At 42.7% G+C, this 20,837-nt stretch overlaps 1 protein-coding gene across 1 annotated transcript in view; it reads right to left on the bottom strand.

Annotated features, from left to right (window-relative positions):
- Positions 1-15,001: 15,001 nt before the first annotated feature.
- Positions 15,002-20,837, bottom strand: part of LOC103084044 (zinc finger protein 160-like) — a 50,901-nt gene continuing 45,065 nt past the window's right edge. Inside the window, 3 exon segments of the mRNA XM_082931025.1 lie at positions 15,002-15,098; positions 15,538-15,710; positions 19,436-19,572. Of these exon segments, the coding sequence (XP_082787151.1) occupies positions 15,002-15,098; positions 15,538-15,710; positions 19,436-19,572 (407 nt within the window).

The following is a 20,837-nucleotide window of genomic DNA, read 5'->3' as shown; positions in this document are numbered from 1 at the left end:
CTGCAAAAAAAAAAAAAAAAAAAAAAAAAAATCCAATGCCCATTTATTACTATATAAACTTCAGAGAACTAGGAAGAGAGGGCACTTCCCTCAACTCAATAAAGAACACCTACAAAAAACATACAGTAAACATCACACTTAACGGTGAAAAACGGAATGCTTTTCCCCAGAGATTAGGAACCAGGCAAAGATGTCCACTCTCACTACTGCTATTGACATTGTATTAGAAGGTGTAGCCAGTGAAATAAGGGAAGAGTAAATAAAAGTAATAGGGAGAGAAAAAGAAGATAAAATAGTGTACCCACTTCCAGAAGACATTATGGTTGTGGTAGGCTGAGTAACGCACCCCCCCAAATATCCACATCCTCATAGCTACAACATATTGTTACTTTAAATGTCTAAAGGGAGTTTGCAAATGTGATCTGCTTAAGATCATGACATGGGAGGTTATCCAGGATGGTCTGGTAAATGTGTTATAATCCCAAGCGTCCTTATATGCAGGATACGGTACAATTAGGCTCACGTAGAAGCTGGTGATGTGACAGAAGCAGAGGGACAGAGATAAAGAGATTTTAAGAGGCTACCTTGCTGCCTTTGAAGATGGCAGAAGTGGACCATGAGGCAAAGGATCTAAGTGGCCTCTGGAGCCCAGAGGGAGTGAACTCTAACCTCAAGTATCCAGAAGGAGCACAGGGCTTTGGATCCATTTTACACTTCCGGCCTCCAGAACTGTAAAAAGAATAAATGTTGTTGGTTTAAGCCACTCAATTTTGGGTAATTTGTTACAGCAGCAATAGGAAAACTTAAAGAAATAATATATGTTGAAAATCAAGGTGATCTACATAAATTTCTAGAAAAATAAAATTTGCAATGTGTCAGTATGTAAGAACAACATACAACAATCTACTGCACTTCTAAAAGCTAGCAATTTGTACATGGAAACTGAAATGAAAAATACAATACCCTGTGTAAGTGCTCAAAAAAGAAAAAGTAGAAGAAATATGAGTGTGTGGGGTGGGATGAATTGGGAGATCGAGATGGACATATATACACTATTGACACTATGTATAAAACAGACGACTATTGAGAACCTACTGTATAGCACAGGGAACTCTACTCAGTGCTCTGTGGTGACCTAAATGGGAAGGAAATCCAAAATAGAGGGGAAATACCTATACGTATAGCTGATTCACTTTGCTATACATTAGAAACTAACACAATATTGTGAAGCAACTAGACTCCAATTAAAAAAAAAGAAATATGTGTAATTTTATATGTCTTTTAAGTCTATTTCAATAATTATTACGTTATTTCCAATTCAGTTTCTCTTAGCAGCCCTCCACTAATAATTATATGATCTGTAATCAAAAATAATCTCTGTCCTAAAATGTTTGATCTCTTTCTCATGGTTTTGTTCTACTCCTCAGCTAGCCACAATCTTGGGCAGTTATTTCCACAGTTAGTATCTCTCCACCCTTGTTCCTGACTCAAGGGAAATGGGTCTTCTGTATCCATCCTAATAGTGAACCATTCTTGCCTCAATAAATCCAACTTCATCTTGGATAATCTTCCTTGTAGGGTTATGTGGGTATCAGTGTATTTACATCTTATTTAACTATTCACACATTGGTAATATTGGCCTATGAAATGAAAGTACAGACAGAACAGAAAGTCCCCACAACCATAATTATATATAAAGATAACCCATAAAAAAAAGTCAAGAGATACTCACAAAATTAAATACAGATGTTGAATAGTTGAAGGATAGAAATAATTTGCCTTGTTAGTGTAGCATCATGGTTAAGAGATGTCTTTACAACCAGACAACATGGACTCAAATCCAGATTCAGCCACTTGTTGGGATGGGATTAAATGAGCTTTCAAATTTGTCTCTGTCCTAACTTCCTTCATCTGTGAAATAAGAATAACATCAGTACTTACCAGAGAGTTGAAGATTCCAGCAGTTATCATAGGTAAAGCGTTAATAACAGTGACTCTTAAAATAGGATATAAAAGATATCAAAATTAATATCATTTATTAAAGGAAATACACTTATTATATTGGGATGGGAACAAATTCTAAGTGCAGGATATTGGGTGTCAGTTGCCGTGGTAAAAGTAGCACAAATCTAATGTTCCCTGCAAGACCCTCTGGCTCTGAATGTGAATACTCACTGGGAAAGGGCAGAATAGCCTCGAGGCATTTGCCAATGGAGATGATCTCCTTGTCACAAACTATAGTTGGAATCTTGGAGACTTCGTATCTTATTCATCACTGTATTTTCATTTACTTCACTGTGTGATTGTTAACACTTAAGTTTCAACCACCTGACTGTAGCCAGGTCCCACATTAAAGATTCAGTTCACCATTTTGCCACTCCAGTTAAAGGCTTAAAGGAACTCTCTTTTTTCATGTTTACAGAGCACCTGCTTTGCACCTGTCATTGCCTTATGTGCATTTTCATGTCTCAAAAGTGTCAAAACAACACAATGATATATAAATCCCTTGGTGTAAAAGGGGAAAAATGTAAATTAAGTATATAATCTGGGTCACATTGTATGGAAGAAAAAATTAATTATAAGAAAGAATTATGTTAAAAAAGGAAACAAATTTTACTACAGTTGTAAATGAACCATGTAACATATTGCTTAATACCAACATGTGAAATCAACACTTTAACATCCTTTGGGATATTGTTTTGTAAACTTGCTTAGTAATGTTTATTATTAGTAAACATGTCCAAACATTAATTTTCATTAAACTAGTGTAAAAATGTCTCAGCAATTTATCCAAATAGTATTTTCACAAGCATTTTCAACAACCAGATAATACAATATAACTTATGCGTGCAGTAGGAAAAGGAATGTAATAAAATATTGGCCTAAAGAATCCAAACAGAATCCAACAACACATTAAAAGGATCATACACCATGATCAAGTGGGATTTATCCCAGGGATGCAAGGATTCTTCAATATATGCAAATCAATCAACATGATACACCATATTAACAAACTGAAGAATAAAAACCATATGATAATCTCAAGAGATGCAGAAAAAGCTTTTGACAAAATTCAACACTCATTTATGATAAAAACTCTCCAGAAAGCAGGCATAGAGGGAACTTACCTCAACATAATAAAGGCCATATATGACAAACCCACACCAAACATCATTCTCAATGGTGAAAAACTGAAAGCATTTCCTCTAAGAACAGGAACAGGACAAGGATGTCCACTCTCACCGCTATTATTATATTTTTTTCGCGGTACACGGGCCTCTCACTGTTGTGGCCTCTCCCGCTGCGGAGCACAGGCTCCGGACACGCAGGCTCAGCGGCCATGGCTCACGGGCCCAGCCGCTCCGCGGCACATGGGATCTTCCCAGACTGGGACACGAACCCATGTCCCCAAACTGAAAGCATTTCCACTAAGGTCAGGAACAAGACAAGGTTGCCCACTCTCACCACTCTTATTCAACATAGTTTTGGAAGTTTTAGCCACAGCAATCAGAGAAGAAAAGGAAATAAAAGGAATCCAAATCGGAAAAGAAGAAGTAAAACTGTCACTGTTTGCAGATGACATGATACTATACATAGAGAATCCTAAAGATGCCACCAGAAAACTACTAGAGCTAATCAATGAATCTGGTAAAGTTGCAGGATACAAAATTAATGCACAGAAATCTCTTGCATTCCTATACACTAATGATGAAATATCTGAAAGAGAAATTAAGGAAACACTCCCATTTACCATTGCAACAAAAAGAATAAAATACCCACGAATAAACCTACCTAGGGAGACAAAAGACCTGTATGCAGAAAACTATAAGACACTGATGAAAGAAATTAAAGATGATACCAACAAATGGAGAGATATACCATGTTCTTGGATTGGAAGAATCAATATTCTGAAAATAACTATACTACCCAAAGCAACCTACAGATTCAATGCAATCCCTATCAAATTACCAATGGAATTTTTTACAGAACTAGAACCAAAAAATCTTAAAATTTGTATGGAGACACAAAAGACCCTGAATAGCCAAAGCAGTCTTGAGGGAAAAAACCGGAGCTGGAGGAATCAGACTCCCTGACTTCAGACTATACTACAAAGCTACAGTAATCAAGACAATATGGTACTGGCACAAAAACAGAAACATAGATCAATGGAACAAGATAGAAAGCCCAGAGGTAAACCCATGCACCTATGGTCAACTAATCTATGACAAAGGAGGCAAGGATATACAATGGAGAAAACAGTCTTTTCAATAAGTGGTGCTGGGAAAACTGGACAGCTACATGTAAAAGAATGAAATTAGAACACTCCCTAACACCATACACAAAAATAAACTCAAAATATATTCGAGACCTAAATGTAAGAACGGACACTATAAAACTCTTAGAGGAAAACATAGGAAGAACCCTCTTTGACAGAAATCACAGCAAGATCTGTTTTGATCCACCTCCTAGAGTAATGGAAACAAAACCAAAAATAAACAAATGGGACCTAATGAAACTTAAATGCTTTTGCACAGCAAAGGAAACCATAAACAAGACGAAAAGACAGCCCTCAGAATGGGAGAAAATATTTGCAAACAAATCAACGGACAAAGGATTAATCTCCAAAATATATAAACAGCTCATGCAGCTCGATATTAAAAAAACAAACAATCCAATCCAAAAATGGGCAGAAGACCTAAATAGACATTTCTCCAAAGAAGACATACAGATGGCCAAGAAGCACATGAAAAGCTGCTCAACATCACCAATTATTAGAGAAATGCAAATCAAAACTACAATGAGGTATCACCTCACACCAGTTAGAATGGGCTTCATCAGAAAAGCTACAAACAACAAATGCTGGAGAGGGTGTGGAGAAAAGGGAACCCTCTTGCACTGTTGGTGGGAATGTAAACTGATACAGCCGGTATGGAGAACAGTATGGAGGTTCCTTAAAAAACTAAAAATAGAATTGCCATATGATCCAACAATCCCACTACTGGGCATATACCCAGAGAAAACCACAATTCAAAGAGACACATGCACCCCAATGTTCATTGCAGCACTATTTACAATAGCCAGGTCATGGAAGCAACCTAAATGCCCACTGACAGACGAATGGATAAAGAAGATGTGGTACATATATACAATGGAATATTACTCAGCCATAAAAGGGAATGAAATTCAGTTATTTGTAGTGAGGTGGATGGACCTAGAGACTGCCATACAGAGTGAAGTAAGTCAGAAAGAGAAAAACAAATATCGTATATTAACGCATATATGTGGAACCTAGAAAAATGGTACAGGTGAACCGGTTTTCAGGGCAGAAATTGAGACACAGATGTAGAGAACAAACGTATGGACACCAAGGGGGGAAATTACCAAATTCATTTCATTTCTCCCCAGTATGAATTTTTTGGTGAATCTTCAGGACATACTGTTTTCTTAAAGGTGTTTCCACATTCAGTACATGTGTACAGTTTCTGATCTGCATGAATTACATCATTACACCCAAGGTGTGAATATTTGATGAAAAACTTTACAACATTCATTACCTTTGAAAGCTTGCTCTCCAATATAAATCCTCTCCTGTTCCACAGTTCTGATCTCTGGGTTAAAGCTTTGGCATGCACATTACTCTTGTGTGGTTTCTCTGAAAGAACGTATATTCTGAAGTCTAGTGCACTCTGAAGCCTGGAGAAAGCGCCTGCGCATACATTTCCAGGATTTCTCTTCAATATGGACACTTGTTGCCTACTGCTACAACTCAAGGTGAAACTTTTGCCACTCCCAGTGCATTTGTAAGGGATCGCTCCACTATGTTCCCCAACCTTTGATGTTTGGGTAAAATCCTTCCCACAAACATTACATTTGTGTGGTTTGTCTCCAGGATATATATGCTTACATACCTAAAGAATGAGCAATAATTTTTAAAACGGCCATATTCACAGCATTTGTAAGTATAAAGTATTCAGTAAACCCTGAGTTTAAGACAGTACCTAAAAGCCTAGCCACATTCTGTACACTTGTAAGGGTCTCTCCAGTATGGATTATCCGATGACTGGTGAGATGTGAACCCTGAGTAAAGGTTTTACACACTTGTGTCACTTGTAAGCATTCTCTCCAGAATGAACTCTTTACTGAATCCTGAGTTCAGACCATTGCCTAAAAGCCTTGACACACTCATTACATTTATACAGCTTCTATCTGGCATGAATTTTCCTATGAAGCCTAAGATGTAAAGGCCTGACAAAAGCCTCGCCACATCTATTACATTTGTAAGGTCTCCCGTGAGTATGGATCATCTGATGTCTTTTTAGGCCTGAATGCACCCTGACGCGTCTGCCACATGCATTGCACTTGTACGGCTTCTCTCCTGTATGAGCTCGCTCATGCTTTGCAAGGTGTGAACGCTTTCCAAACGCTTGCGACATTCACTACACTGGTAAGGCTACGATTTGGGATTAATTACCTGATGGTTGGTTAACCAGGTCTGAACACAGAACCGAAGCTTTGCCGTGACACCCACATTTGTGTGGCTTTCCTCCAGCTTGACTTTTCTGAGGGTCCAACAGACTATACACTTTACCACACTCATTACATGCGTAAGGTTTCGCTCTAGGGTGGATGCTCCAATGATGTGTAGAGCGAGTCCTCTGACTGAAGGCCCTGCCACGTACACCACATTTATATGGTTTCCCTCCTGTGTGGATCCTTTGATGTCTAGTGAGGTCTGAGCCCTGAAGAAAGGTTACGTCACACTCGTTACACTTGTAAGGTTTTTCCCTGTGTGCTTCTTGGTCTTGGGTCAGTACTGAAGGATCATCCTCATACATATTAGAAATGCTGGTACAGCCACTAGGGGTTCTTCGAAGTGGTGAGACTGAGGCAGTGCTGTTGACGGTCCTCACAGCCTGATTTCATTCAGCAGTTTTCCCTTCAGTTTGCAGTATCTTCAGTTCATCTTGAAAGCTTGGTCCGCGCCTTCAATAGGCTTATTTCCTGCATCGCTTCTACTATGTTGATCTCTTCCAACAGTGAGATTTTCGTTATGGTTTATTAGACGTTCCTTTGTGATCTCCTTCATCATCTCTCCACTGACACTCAAAATCATGCATATGTTCCTGGATTTCCCTGAGGTAAAAGCCTTTGATTTTATGGCTTTCAGGGCTTCCCCCCATCACTGTCTGAAATACTTCCCATTTATCACTGTTTGCTTTTGGTTGTAATTTCTTGATTACATGTATATGAGACATATCTACAAGATATAAAGAACCATAGGTATCCTATTAATTACAATTCATAAATAAATTGTTCTATGTGGAAAACATGATACTACACAAGGAATATCCTGAACAGAATCATGAATCTTCTCAACGATGATCTTCAAAATTTAAGGAACGCTGAAGGAATAGAACTCTTTAATAAAGAAAGAGTGATCACATGTAATTCGAATTGATTTTAGGGTAGCTTAGTTTCAAACGCACTATGAGAAAAACATTCATGTTGTGCAAACTTATGTTAGCTCTCAAACAAAGGGTATTTTCCCATCACGACCCCAAAGCACATTCTAATTGGCAGTAAGCACACTGCCACCTCATAATTGAGGAGAAAAAATATTATATTATACACAATTTAGGCATACTTATCATACATAATTAAATGCTAAAGAACAGACAATATATTATAATGGTAAATAATCCAAAAGAAGCTACCTAATGTTAAAAAAAAAAGGGCAGTTTAGAATTGTATGACAAATATAGCATTGAGAGAATAAAGAATTCATCTAAAACAATTTTTTTTTTTCAATCCTGACCAGGGACTGAACCCGGGGCCCACAGCAGTGAAAGCGCTGAATCCTAACCACTGGACTGGGAATTCCCTAAAACAATTTTTTAAAAAACAAAATACTTTTCTAAATACCTGTTATAAATCTACCAGTAGATAGAAGAATAGGCATTTTATGACATTAACAAATAGTTTGGACTTCCCTGGTGGCACACTGGTTAAGAATCCTCCTGTCAATGCAGGGGACACAGGTTCGACCCCTGGCCTGGGAAGATCACACATGCCGCGGAGCAACTAAGCCCGTGAGCCACAACTACTGAGCCTGTGCTCTAGAGCCCGCGAGCCACAGCTACTGAGCCTGCGTGCCACAACTATTGAAGCCCATGCGCCTAGAGCTGGTGCTCCACAACAAAGAGAAGCCACCATAACGAGAAGCCCGTGCACCGCAACAAAGAGTAGCCCCCACTCACCGCAACTAGAGAAAGCCTGCGCACAGCAACGAACACCCAACACAGCCAAAAATAAATAAATAAAAATTAAAAAAATGGTTCATGTCAGTTACATTGCATAATACACACTGAAAGACCATTATCTGTAAATTAAAAAAAATCAATAAATGAAATATTCTCTACTTACATAACAGCCATTCAATACAGCAATTCCCTACCTATACAGTAACCTTAAATTACCCAGTTCATTGGCCCCAACATATACGTAAAGGAAAATGCTTTGAAAATTTATTAACTAGAGTCAGAGACAATGTTCTTGGGAAAAAATGCAAAATAACAACATACAAGATGTAATGTAGGACTTCCCTGGTGGCGCAGTGGTTACGCATCCGCCTGCGAATGCAGGGGACACGGGTTTGAGCCCTGGTCCGGGAAGATCCCACATGCCGCGGAGCAACTAAGCCCGTGCGCCACAACTATTGAGCCTGCGCTCTAGAGCCCGCGCACCACAACTACTGAAGCCCGCGCGCCTAGAGCCCGTGCTCCGCAACAAGAGAAGCCACCGCAATGAGAAGCCCGCGCACCGCAACGAAGAGTAGTTGCTTGCCACAACTAGAGAAAGCCCACACGAAGCAACGAAGACCCAATGCAGCCAAAAATAAAATAAATTTATTTAAAAAAAAAAAAAGAAAAAAATGATTTACTCTCTCCACAAATTTCAAGTATATAGTAACACAGTAGGATTAGTTATAGTCAGCATGCTGCACATCAGCTCCTTAGAACTTCCTGATTTTACAGCTGAAAGTCTGTACCTTTTGACCAACATCTCCCCATCTTCCACACCTCCCAGCCCCAGATAGCCACCATTCTATTATCTGGTACTATGCATTTGACTTTTTTTAGATTCCACATATATGCTAGATCATACAATACTTGTCTTTCTCCGTCTGGCTTAATTCACTTAGCATAATGTTCTGTACGTTCATCCATATTGTCCTAAGTGGCAAAAACCTCCTTCATTTTTATGGCTGAATAATATGTCATTACATATATATATATGTGTGTGTGTATGTTACCAACCTGGGTCCTTGGGCTCTTTAATCAATAGAAACTGGTAGGAGGCCATAGGAGAAATTCAGGCAAGGCTTTACTGGGACTCATGCTGCAGTAAGAGGGAGTGAAAACAAGAAGTAGGTGTCCTTGCTCACTCCCCAAGACGGGGGGCAGGGGGACGGGCACCGAGCCAGTCCTTTAAATGGGGTGACGGTAGGAGCGGAGTAGGAGAAAATTGGTGGGTCCGCTTAGGTAGTCTGCCCACCCCCTTGGTGGTGCTGTGTGCAGGGATCATGCACCGTACCCTGCTTTTGCTTCAGCACCTCAGAAATAGCAGTTGGTCTGTGGCCTTTTTGTATCTTATTTTTCACAACTGCCCTGACTGCACATGTGTGCAGTTATTTTTAGTCCCTTATAGTTTCTTTGTATTCTGTTGGCTGAGGAGGCATTTGTTTGTCCAGGTGCAAGCACTGCAGCAAAGGGCTCCAGGTCCCAGCCTATCTCATATATACATATATCAAGTTTTCACTACCTACTCATCTGTCAACAGACATTTAGGTCGTTTCCACATCTTGGCTGTTGTGAATAATGTAGTATTGCTCATCGGACTGCAGGTAACTCCTTCAAAATACTGATTTTGCTTCCTTTGTATATACCATCAGAAGTGGGATTGCTAGATCGTATGCCTGTTATTTTTAATTTTTGAGGAACCTCCATACTGTTTTCCATAAAGCCGTACAACTTACATTCCCACAAACAGTTCATGAGTTACCCTTTATCAGTATGTGCGCGTGTGTGTGTGCACGCACACGCACGTTTTGGAAAGACATGGAGAGAACAGTAGAGTAACCTCACTGCACTGGCAGCAAGAAAGCAGCAGTTGCATCATCTCCAAAATATACATTCCCACAAACAGTTCATGAGTTACCCTTTATCAGTATGTGCGCGTGTGTGTGTGCACGCACACGCACGTTTTGGAAAGACATGGAGAGAACAGTAGAGTAACCTCACTGCACTGGCAGCAAGAAAGCAGCAGTTGCATCATCTCCAAAATAAGCCTTTGTACTGCAGGTTGCTGTGGTGTTGATGGCCCTCTGATTCTTGGAATAATCTTTCCCAGGGACCACTGGGTACCGCATCACAACAGAAATGCACACAAGCTGCCCGCCAAAGGACAATGGGCGTTCAGTATGCAGATCAAGAAGATGGCCCTCCTGGGAAAATCTGCCAGCAACTGGGGACATCACGGAGTCGAGTTTTAAAGGCCCTTGAGGTTTGGTGGGATTGAGTTCGGTGAAGTCACACAGAGAGAGAGTGCCCGATCTCACTGCCTCCTTTTCTCCCCACTCACATCTAATTGGAAGATACCCTAACTCTTTAAGGGGTGGCCTCCTCCATGCCCCCTTGGGTTACTGACCTTCTGGCCACTCTTACCACAGTGAAATCAGTATCCCCTACTCTGAGTAGATTAATTGCTGGAGGGCAAAGCTCCTGTCCAAGATGGCAACTGCTCCCTGGACGTACAGAGCTTAGGAGACCTGGGGGCTATAGCAGATTAGTGACACAACAGACTAAACATGGGGACGCCTCAAGACACTGCATGAGGACACCAGTTCCACAGGGCTTTTTAGGACTCCCTACATCTTTTTGCTTTTCAGTAATTAAGTAGTCAAATGGGATAAGGATGAATTTAGAGTTGAAATCTCCAGAACAAATAAGGCAACCATCCTGATCACCTACCCTGTCCCTTGGTCTCCCCTGAGGATTATTCAGCCCAACCCACAGTCCCAGCATCTAAACACATCTCCACAGTGAGATGCTGCCATCATCCTGAGAAGAGGAGGAATATGGTGCACCCTACAAAGAAGGGAAAATGGGAAAGACTTGAAATAATCAATGGAGAAGGGCATTTCTGATGAGGGTGATTAATACAGAGGCAATAAAACCTGGTTAATGTAACAGAGATTGTCAGGAGGGGCTGGGGAGATATCTCTGGCCTAGACCTGAAGGAACAGAAAGGGCGAGAGCCATGGTGATTTAATGACAAAAGGTAAGAGCGGGAACTAAGACCCAAGACAGAAAAGGTTTTGGTGTCTGTGAACAAAGAAAAAGTAAACGTGACCAGGGCAGAGAGAACCGTGAGAAAAGGTTAAGCTCCCAGGATGAGGCTGGAGCAGGGCCCTGAGGATGACACAGAGCTGTGTAGCCACCGTGAGGACTCGGGATTTTGCCCTGAAGACATATGGAAGCCAGTGGAGGTCTGAGTGCCAGAAGTGACAAACCCTCCCTTCCCATTTATCCTTATTCACGGAAGACACCTGATGATGGTCTCTCTGACTCGGAGCCTATGTCCCTGCCTCCATCCTACTGTTTTTCTTTTAGTTTTTCACTTTGGGAGGCCTGGGACCCACTTAATATTCTAATTACAAGCGGACACTCCCTCCAAGAAGAACTGCCACACACGGACACATGTCCAATCTGGCCAATCATCTCAGGCGTCACTGTTGCTCAGCCTCAGAGTTTCTGGTCTAACTTCTCACCTCCATGTTACAAGTGGGCGCCCTAAGGCCCAGACGGGAGACATCTCTGAGAAGGTGTGAGTTGAGTGAACAGAAGCAGGTGGAACCGACTTCTGAAAAGGTCGCTTGAAGGGCCAGTGGGCAGAGCCTGTCCTTATCGCCCGTCCCATTTAACACCAGGACCATCTTTCTTGTTCCTGAGCAAAGGAAACTTCTCTTTCAAGGTCTGATCACAATGATACTAAGCATGCAATTCTTCTTTGCAGAAAAATCACAGTAAAATAATTTTGCAAAAACATAGCTGCTGGCGTGGAAAACACTGAAAGGGGGCAGCTTACAAATAAGCTGTGAGCAAACATCCTCATCATGAATAGAGGGGCTGTGGGGATCGGCTGCGGGAATTCCCTGGTGGCCCTGTGCTTAGGACTCCACACTCTCACTGCTGTGGGCCCGGGTTTGATCTCCGGTCAGGGAGCTAAGATCCACGCAGCCATCCATCAATCAATAGAGGGGCTCTGCTGGAAGAAGGTTCCAAGTCGATCCAACCCGTCCATCATGTCCAGAGAACAGACAAGAGGCACCCGCGGGAAACTTCACCATGTCATCTCACAGGTCACTATTTTACCAGATTGCACAAAAGGGAAGAAAATGATATATCTGGTTAAATTAGGCTGTGACTGTTACTATAAAATATCATTGACATCCTTACCAAGTAGTCATCAAAAGAGTCTAAAATTATTTACTAGTTACCAAAATACATTTCCAAGATACAACACAAAGAGGAGACAGCAAACAGGCCTCAAATAAATTAAAACAAACTTAAAGAGAATCAGCTTGTTAAAAACTTTTTCATGTAAAGAATGCTAGGGCCAAGTGAAAAAAAAAATTGAGAATAGAGCATATTCAGAAAAGAATGACGTGAATTAATTATAGGAGACCACCAAATCTTATTTCAGAAGTGAATAATTATTTACAGGGAAGTAGATATTGAATGAACTAATTTTTATCTCAAACTACAAAAAGAACTAAATGTAAAGAAAGGAGAAAGAAAAAAGTAAAACCATTACCAAAAAAACCCATGTTTAATGTTCCTTTCAAAAGGCACTGTGTAGTGACAGAGTCATTTCCTGTCCCACTTCTCTCCCCACATCCCACCCACCTCTACCTCATGCCAGGAAAATGGAAGGGGGTGACCTACAACTGTCTCGGTCAAGTCACTTCACCTTGGCCGAACAGGAACTGCAAATGGAAGTTATCTTCTCATACAAGTAATTAAAAAATACACAAAACTTTCCATTTTGGCAGTTCTCATCCTCATCTGTCTAATTCAAGCAAATAAATTTTAAATTCATTAGATTCTAAAGCTACAAATCAGCATACCACAACATAATCATCTATATCCAAACAACTCACCACCCATCTGGACCCAGTTTCTCGTCTCTACCTGCACTATTCTGTCTCCATTTCATTGTTTACCTGTCTCCCTAGTTCATCTCGGTCTGTGTCTCTCCTTTTGCTCCCCTCTCTGCTCTCCTGCTGTTCCTGCCCTCCTCTCCATTTCCTCCCTCACACCTGTCCTGCCCCACTCTGCAACCTGTTCCCCCTCTTGATGCTCGTTCTCTACAACCTCTCTGACTGTCCTAAACCTCCATGTATTTCTGCCTCTTTCTTCCCCCACCTCTGCTCCCTCTCTGCCCTCCGGTTACACGCCTTCTGTCCCTGTTACACGCCCTTCCCCCCAACTCTCTGGCACCCCCAAGTGGCTGTGCTTCCTTCCTGCTCGCTTTCTTTCTCAGCTCCTTCAATCAGTAGTTTTCCTCTTTCTCTCCCAGCACCATGTTGCTCTGTAGACCAAGGTTCCAACTCTTTTTTGCGGTACGCGGGCCTCTCACTGCTGTGGCCTCTCCCACCACAGAGCACAGGCTCCGGACGCACAGGCTCAGTGCCCACGGCTCACGGGCCCAGCCGCTCCGCGGCATGTGGGATCCTCCCGGACCGGGGCACGAACCCGTGTCCCCTGCATCGGCAGGCGGACTCAACCACTGCGCCACCAGGGAAGCCCTAAGGTTCCAACTCTTTTATCCTCGTCGCCCACCCTCTGTGTGAAGTGCCTCACCATTGGGCCCTCCCTCCTACCGCTGATTTACAGCCCCTCTCCCTATTTTGCTCACCTTCGTCTATCTCCCTGCAGATCCCACTTCTATAAACTTGTTTTATTCACCTGCTTTCACAGGTTACCGTCTTTCAAGCTGCTTCTTGCAAGTCCATCGGCCCATCGTCTATGTTTCCATTGGTTCTCCCTCATTCTTTTCTCATCTCAGTTTTTCTATTTCTCTCTCAGTCGCTTTCTGTCTCTGCTTCTCCTGATGCCCCTCGCCCACGTATTTACAGGGATGGCGACTGAATAAGATACCCGCCCACCGCAAGAGAGCATTTTCCATCCGGTGGAATTTGAGACAGAAGAACACTGGGTGTCACACCGCTGGCCCAGGTCACCTACGCGGGGTGAGGGGAAGGGCTGACTAGGAAGGGGAGGCCTGCGGAGCAGGAGGACCGGCCTGAGGAGACGATTTTGCTCACCTTCGTCTATCTCCCTGCAGATCCCACTTCTATAAACTTGTTTTATTCACCTGCTTTCACAGGTTACCGTCTTTCAAGCTGCTTCTTGCAAGTCCATCGGCCCATCGTCTATGTTTCCATTGGTTCTCCCTCATTCTTTTCTCATCTCAGTTTTTCTATTTCTCTCTCAGTCGCTTTCTGTCTCTGCTTCTCCTGATGCCCCTCGCCCACGTATTTACAGGGATGGCGACTGAATAAGATACCCGCCCACCGCAAGAGAGCATTTTCCATCCGGTGGAATTTGAGACAGAAGAACACTGGGTGTCACACCGCTGGCCCAGGTCACCTACGCGGGGTGAGGGGAAGGGCTGACTAGGAAGGGGAGGCCTGCGGAGCAGAAGGACCGGCCTGAGGAGACGCGAGGACAGAGGGGCGGGGAGGGAGGGGGGGTCTCGGGAGAGGGGCGGGCTCTGCAGAACCCCAGGACCGGGGAGGGAGGACGCGGCCTGGCCTGGAGCGGGGCGGCCGGCGCTGCCCTCCAGGGGGCGAGAGGCCACCTCGTGGAAGAGGACGTTACATGGAGGGGGAGGGAGTAAAGGGTTTTATGGAGGAAGACGACCCTAAAGGCGGTGTCTACGTGAACCGAAGGTCGAAAAATCTAAAGGCAGGGACCAGCCTCAGAGCAATTTCAAACCCAAAGGAAAACACAGCCGACCTGTAACGGCGACGTCTGCAGCGGAAGCGCAGGTGTGGGGATTTAAGATCCGTAGTGACACCGAGACCCTGAAGATGGAGTAAGGGGGAGCCGCGCAGATTTACACTAGAAAACAGAAACGCCCTGCCGTGAGACCTTCACTCCCTACCCCCCGCTTCTGGTTCCGTAAGAAACTGCACCCGCGGAGTTAGAGGCGGGGCTTCCAGGATCGGGGGGCCTGAGCGTGGCGCTAGCGGCGAGGGGCGGGGCGTGGAGAGCCCAGGTCTGCGCAGGGACCCGGAGAGATCGGTCAGGGGTCGGGGCCTGCACTCTATCCACCAGGCTCTGAAGACGTCTTTTTCGGGTTTAGAAATGCTCAAATGTCTTTTGTTCCTTTGTGCAGCAGAGTTCCTCTCTGCTTAAAGTTACTGTAACGGTTTTTAGGCAAAAGCTTACAGTTGTGTGAAACACTTACGTCGGAAACTGAGATCTTTTCCTCTTGACAAGTTGAAAACGGTTTAAGTCAAAAGCTATTTTTGCCACCGGGTTGCTAGAAGTCCTGCTAGTGAGGCTGAAGCAATTCAGCGGTCTGGGAACTCGGGTCTTGGGAGTTTGATGTGAAAAGGTGGCTGGATCCAGGAACATTTCCTGCAATTAAATTTAAGCAGTTTAAGCAAACAAGTAGAGTTCTCTCTGCATTACAGACTAGAATGTGAAATACAAAACTCTCCCTGAGTAGAATGGGCCATTTCATACTGACACCGTACAGTACAGGTTTTTGTCTATTCCCCATTCACTCAGGAGGCCAAACTCAGCACTGCTCAGTTGCAGACTCACAGGGACAAGACCTGGCGTCTGAGACTGGAGGACTAAGGCATTTGATAATTTAGCACACTAACCATTGCTTTAAAAAGAGCAATGCATTTTGGGAATTTCCTGGAGGTCCAGTGGCTAGGACTCTACCTTCTCACTGCCGAGGGCCGGGGTTTGAGCCTAGTGAGGGAACTAGGATCCTACAAGCCGCCTGGTGCAGCAAAAAAATGAGTAACACATTTTATTATTTTTTAAAATAAATTTATTTTACTTTTGGCTGCGTTGGGTCTTCGTTGCTGCGCACGGGCTTTCTCTAGTTGCAGCGAGAGGGGGCTACTCTTCTTTGCAGTGCGCGGGCTTCTCATTGCGGTGGCTTCTGTTGTTGCGGAGCACAGGCTCTAGGCGCAGAGCCTTCAGTAGTTGCAGCATGCAGCCTCAGTAGTTGTGGCGCACGGGCTTAGTTGCTCCGCGGCATGTGGGATCTTCCCGGACCAGGGATCGAACCTGTGTCCCCTCTGTTGGCAGGCGGATTCTTAACCACTACGCCACCAGGGAAATCCCAGCAATACGTTTTAAAACACTGTTATAAATTTTTTATTTTTTGCTTAAGTGTTTTGACTTTTTAAAACCAGCATCTCCCTCCCCCAATTTTGAGATATAACTGACATAGATCGAGTTTAAGGCGTGCAGCAGAATGGTCTTACATATATTGTGAAATGATAACTCCATCATCTCATATAGATACAATAAAAAGAGAAAAGAAAAAATTTCCTTTTAATGAGAACTGCTTTTTTTTTTTTTGGCTGCACAGCAGGCAGCATGTGGGATCTTAGTTCTCCTACCAGGGATGAACCCATGCCCCCTGCACTGGAAGCCCCGAGTCTTAGCCACTGGACCACCAGGGAAGTCCCTGCATTTTTTTTTTCTTTTTTTTGCGGTACACGGGCCTCTCACGGTTGTGGCCTCTCCCGTTAAGGAGCACAGGCTCCGGATGCGCAGGCCCAGCGGCCACGGCTCACGGGCCCAGCCGCTCCGCGGCATGTGGGATCTTCCCGGACCACGGCACGAACCCCTGTCCCCTGCATCGGCAGGCGGACTCTCAACCACTGCGCCACCAGGGAATCCCCCTGCATTCTTCTTTAAAACAGTCTTTCTGTTCCACACTGGTGAATTACCTTCAAATACCTTTGAGAAAAAGTTGTTTACATCATAATATACTTCAGTCAATAATTCCTAAACATAATGTCAATAATTCCTAAACATAATGTAACTTCAAATTACTATATGTTCATTTGAGGGTAATTAGGTAGTTTACTTTTATTTAAAATTTATATTTTCTCTCCTTTCTTTGTTTTCTATTTCTGAAACCTGTGTCTGATGTGGATAACAAAGCAGCCGGTAAAATATAAAGTCTCGAGAAGACACTGGAGTTTTCTTTCACCAAAATTATCATCAATTTTGCAATATTTCTGTGTATTAACTGATTGAACTAAAGTCCTAAAGGAAGTCTTTCTTCATATTTATAGTGCACCTACTATGTACCTGATGTTGTCTTACGTGCATTTTCATGTTACAGAAGTCTCAAAATATCCATTGATTTATGTATTCCTTGTAAGACAGGGAAAAAATGTAAATTAAACATTAAATCTGGGTCACAAAATGTGGATGGAAAAAATAATGCTGAGGAAAAATTGTACTAAAAAAACAAAAGAGGACTTCCCTGGTGGCACAGTGGTTAAGAATCCGCCTGCCAATGCAGGGTACACGGGTTCGAGCCCTGGTCCGGGAAGATCCCACATGCCGCGGAGCAACTAAGCCCGTGTGCCACAACTACTGAGCCTGCGCTCTAGAGCCCGTGAGCCACAACTACTGAGCCCATGTGCCACAACTACTGAAGCCCGTGTGTCTAGAGCCCGTACTCCACAACAAGAGAAGCCACTGCAATAATAAGCCCACGCACCGCAACGAAGAGTAGCCCCCGCTCGCCGCAGCTAGAGAACGCCCGCATGCAGCAACGAAGACCCAATGCAGCCAAAAATCATTTTTTTTAAAAAAAGGAATTTTACTACAGCTGACAATGAATCATGCAGCATATTACTTAATACTATAATCTGAAATCAACATTTTAACATCCTATGGAAAGCTGATCTTGTATTAAAATTATTTAGTATTACCTAATAAATATTTCCAAACATTAATGTTCATTAGGCTAGTGTAAAAATATCTTAGGGAATTTATCTAAATAGTAATTTACTAGCATCTTCAACAACCATATTGCACAATGGAACCTATGTGTACAGCAGGAAAAGGAATGTAATAAATTCACAGCATGAACTAAAGTGTGGTGTTTCCCAACCAAGAAATCAGAAGTCTCAGGAGTAAACATTCAGTGTTTCGTTAAACAGTCTGACTACATTTTTTTGATGTCTGACTACTGACACCTTGAGAATTTCAGAACCACCTCCTCCTATGCTATCTGGGCAGGCTGATAAAAAAAGCTAAGGGCTCATTCTTTTGATACCAACTGGAAGTTCACCATAAGCAGGTACCCTCCCCTCATCCTCATCCAGTAATCACCTTAACACACCAAGCCAGTCACCATTCCGTTTTGTCAAGCCATTTTTTAAACAGCTTGGAAGTCTACCCTGCTCACCCTAGAAAGCTTCAGAAGGTAACAAACATCCTCATAACACTTTAGCATATGGCCTCATCTGTCTCAATATCCAAACCAAACTTTGGGTGTGGTTCCATCCTGTTCCAGTGGATGACTGCAACTGCAAATGAACAAGAACAAAAATGTTGGGGAGTGAATATGTGAAATTTCTAGTTTATCAAACAAAAACAGTTCCTATTACATAGTGTTCATTCTAAATTATTTTAGAGTGCTCCAAGTTCAAAAAGAGATTACTTTTAACCTTTTAGTTTTTTATTTCCTAATTTTTTCATATGTTTTTTATTGCTATTTTCACTTCATGTAAATCAAGGTGCATACTATGGCCTTTATTTGGGCACAAAAGAGGACATCAGGAAACATTACATGGTGCACATTCATGAACAGGGGGGTAGGTTTTAGGGGGCCAGAGTCTATAATTGCACTGCTATGGACAGAGCACGGAGAGAATAACTCAAATGCACATTATGAGTATATAATCCCCAAACTCTATGATTCTTTGAATCCATCATGGAAAGAAATTGTTATAGATTCTTTCAACCTTGAGAGCCTATGGTGCATTGTTCGTTTCCGTTATGAAGCACCGAAGTGGGATAAAACTGTGTTGGTGGAAGAAACATGATCCATTCTGAGTTATGGAAAAGAATGATAAAAATTTTATTGAAGCATGAGACTTACGATACATTCTGAATAAAACAGTAGCAAAATGTAATGGCAGCAGCTAAATATGGATCATACACATGCACATACTTTTCTGGTCTTTTTGATTACATTTTCCTTTCAAGATAACTGCTCTCTCTTCAGTTTCTAAGAATAAGGCTAATTATTCATTAATCACTGATCCACAACAACTACTGCCAGTCAATGGAGAAAATGGCCACCATCTCACCTGCGTCATTTCTACCACGTAACCAGCACCTAATAACGTGTAACTCTCCCCCCATGCAAAGCCCAAGTCCTTTAACGTCCAGCCTGCTCTGTTCACGGTCAGTTGACAGAAGATTCTTTCCGATAACCCACACTGGCCTATCTACAGAAGGGCACCCTGAACATAATAAGCACGATGAGTTTCAGTTTTACAGTATTCTCTGCCCTTCCCTGATGCTAATTCACACACTACTGAACTTGGTAATTTTCTGTTCTTATTTTTCCAGGGAACATGGATGTCAATGAACCATACCTAATAAAGTCAGCCCCTTCACCTTACTGATTTCTTCCCAGAGACCATCATGAAAGAACTGTAATGAAGGTATAAGTTCAACAGACTTCAGCCTTCAGGTTGAAAGTCATGAACAGCAATGTACTCTTTCAACATAACTCAAATATTTAAATATTTTATACACTGAATGGGCCATTTTCCACACGAGTCCTTGCTCCTGTGATAAACATCATGTCGTGAGTTTTAACAGATTTGGACTTTTAATTATTCTGCACAATATACTATCTCAGGCTAATCTCAGAAAACTGAAGACTTAGTTATTCCTAGTGTGGTTCCTTGAAGTGCGGTCTGTTGTGAGAAGTGGTCAAGAAATTTACCAACTACTTTAATAAAGATTCTCCCCAATATGAATTGTTTCGTGAATCCTGAGGACACATTGTTTCTTAAAGGTATTTCCACGTTAAGTATATCTGTATATTTTCTGTCCTGCATAAATTCTCTCATTATGCCAAAGGCATGCACCTCTGAAGAAGCCTTACAACAGTCATTACATTTGTAAGGTTGCTCTCCAACATAAATCCTCTGATGGTCCATAGTTTTGATCTTTGGGTAAAAGCATTAGCATGCAAATCACTCTGGGTGGTTTCTCTCAAAGATGTATATTCTGGGGCTTCCCTGGTGGCTCAGTGGTTGAGAATCTGCCTGCCATTGCAGGGGACACGGGTCCGCGTCCTGGTCTGGGATGATCCCACATGCCGCGGACCAAGTAGGCCCGTGTGCCACAACTACTGAGCCTGCGCGTCTGGAGCCTGTGCTCCGCAACGAGAGGCCGCGACAGTGAGAGGCCCGCGCACCTCGATGAAGAGTGGCCCCCGCTCGCCGCAACTACAGAAAGCCCACGCACAGAAACGAAGACCCAACACAGCCAAAAAAAAAAAAAAAAAATGTATATTCTGAAGTCTAGTGCACTGTGAGGCCTGAATAAAGCCTCTGCACATACCTTTGTATTTCTCTTCAATATGGACTCTGCTGTTGCCTAATACTTAAACTCAAGTGAAAGCCTTTGCCACGTTTATTGCATTTTAAAGGTGTCCATCCAATATGTTCCCCAACGTTTGCTATTTGGATAAAA

The sequence above is a fragment of the Lipotes vexillifer genome, unplaced genomic scaffold, assembly GCF_000442215.2.
Source record: "Lipotes vexillifer unplaced genomic scaffold, Lipotes_vexillifer_v1.1 scaffold1665, whole genome shotgun sequence".
Taxonomy (NCBI): Eukaryota; Metazoa; Chordata; class Mammalia; order Artiodactyla; family Lipotidae; genus Lipotes; species Lipotes vexillifer.
The sequence above is the reverse complement of the archived record's forward strand: the minus strand, read 5'-3'. Positions and strand labels throughout refer to the sequence as shown.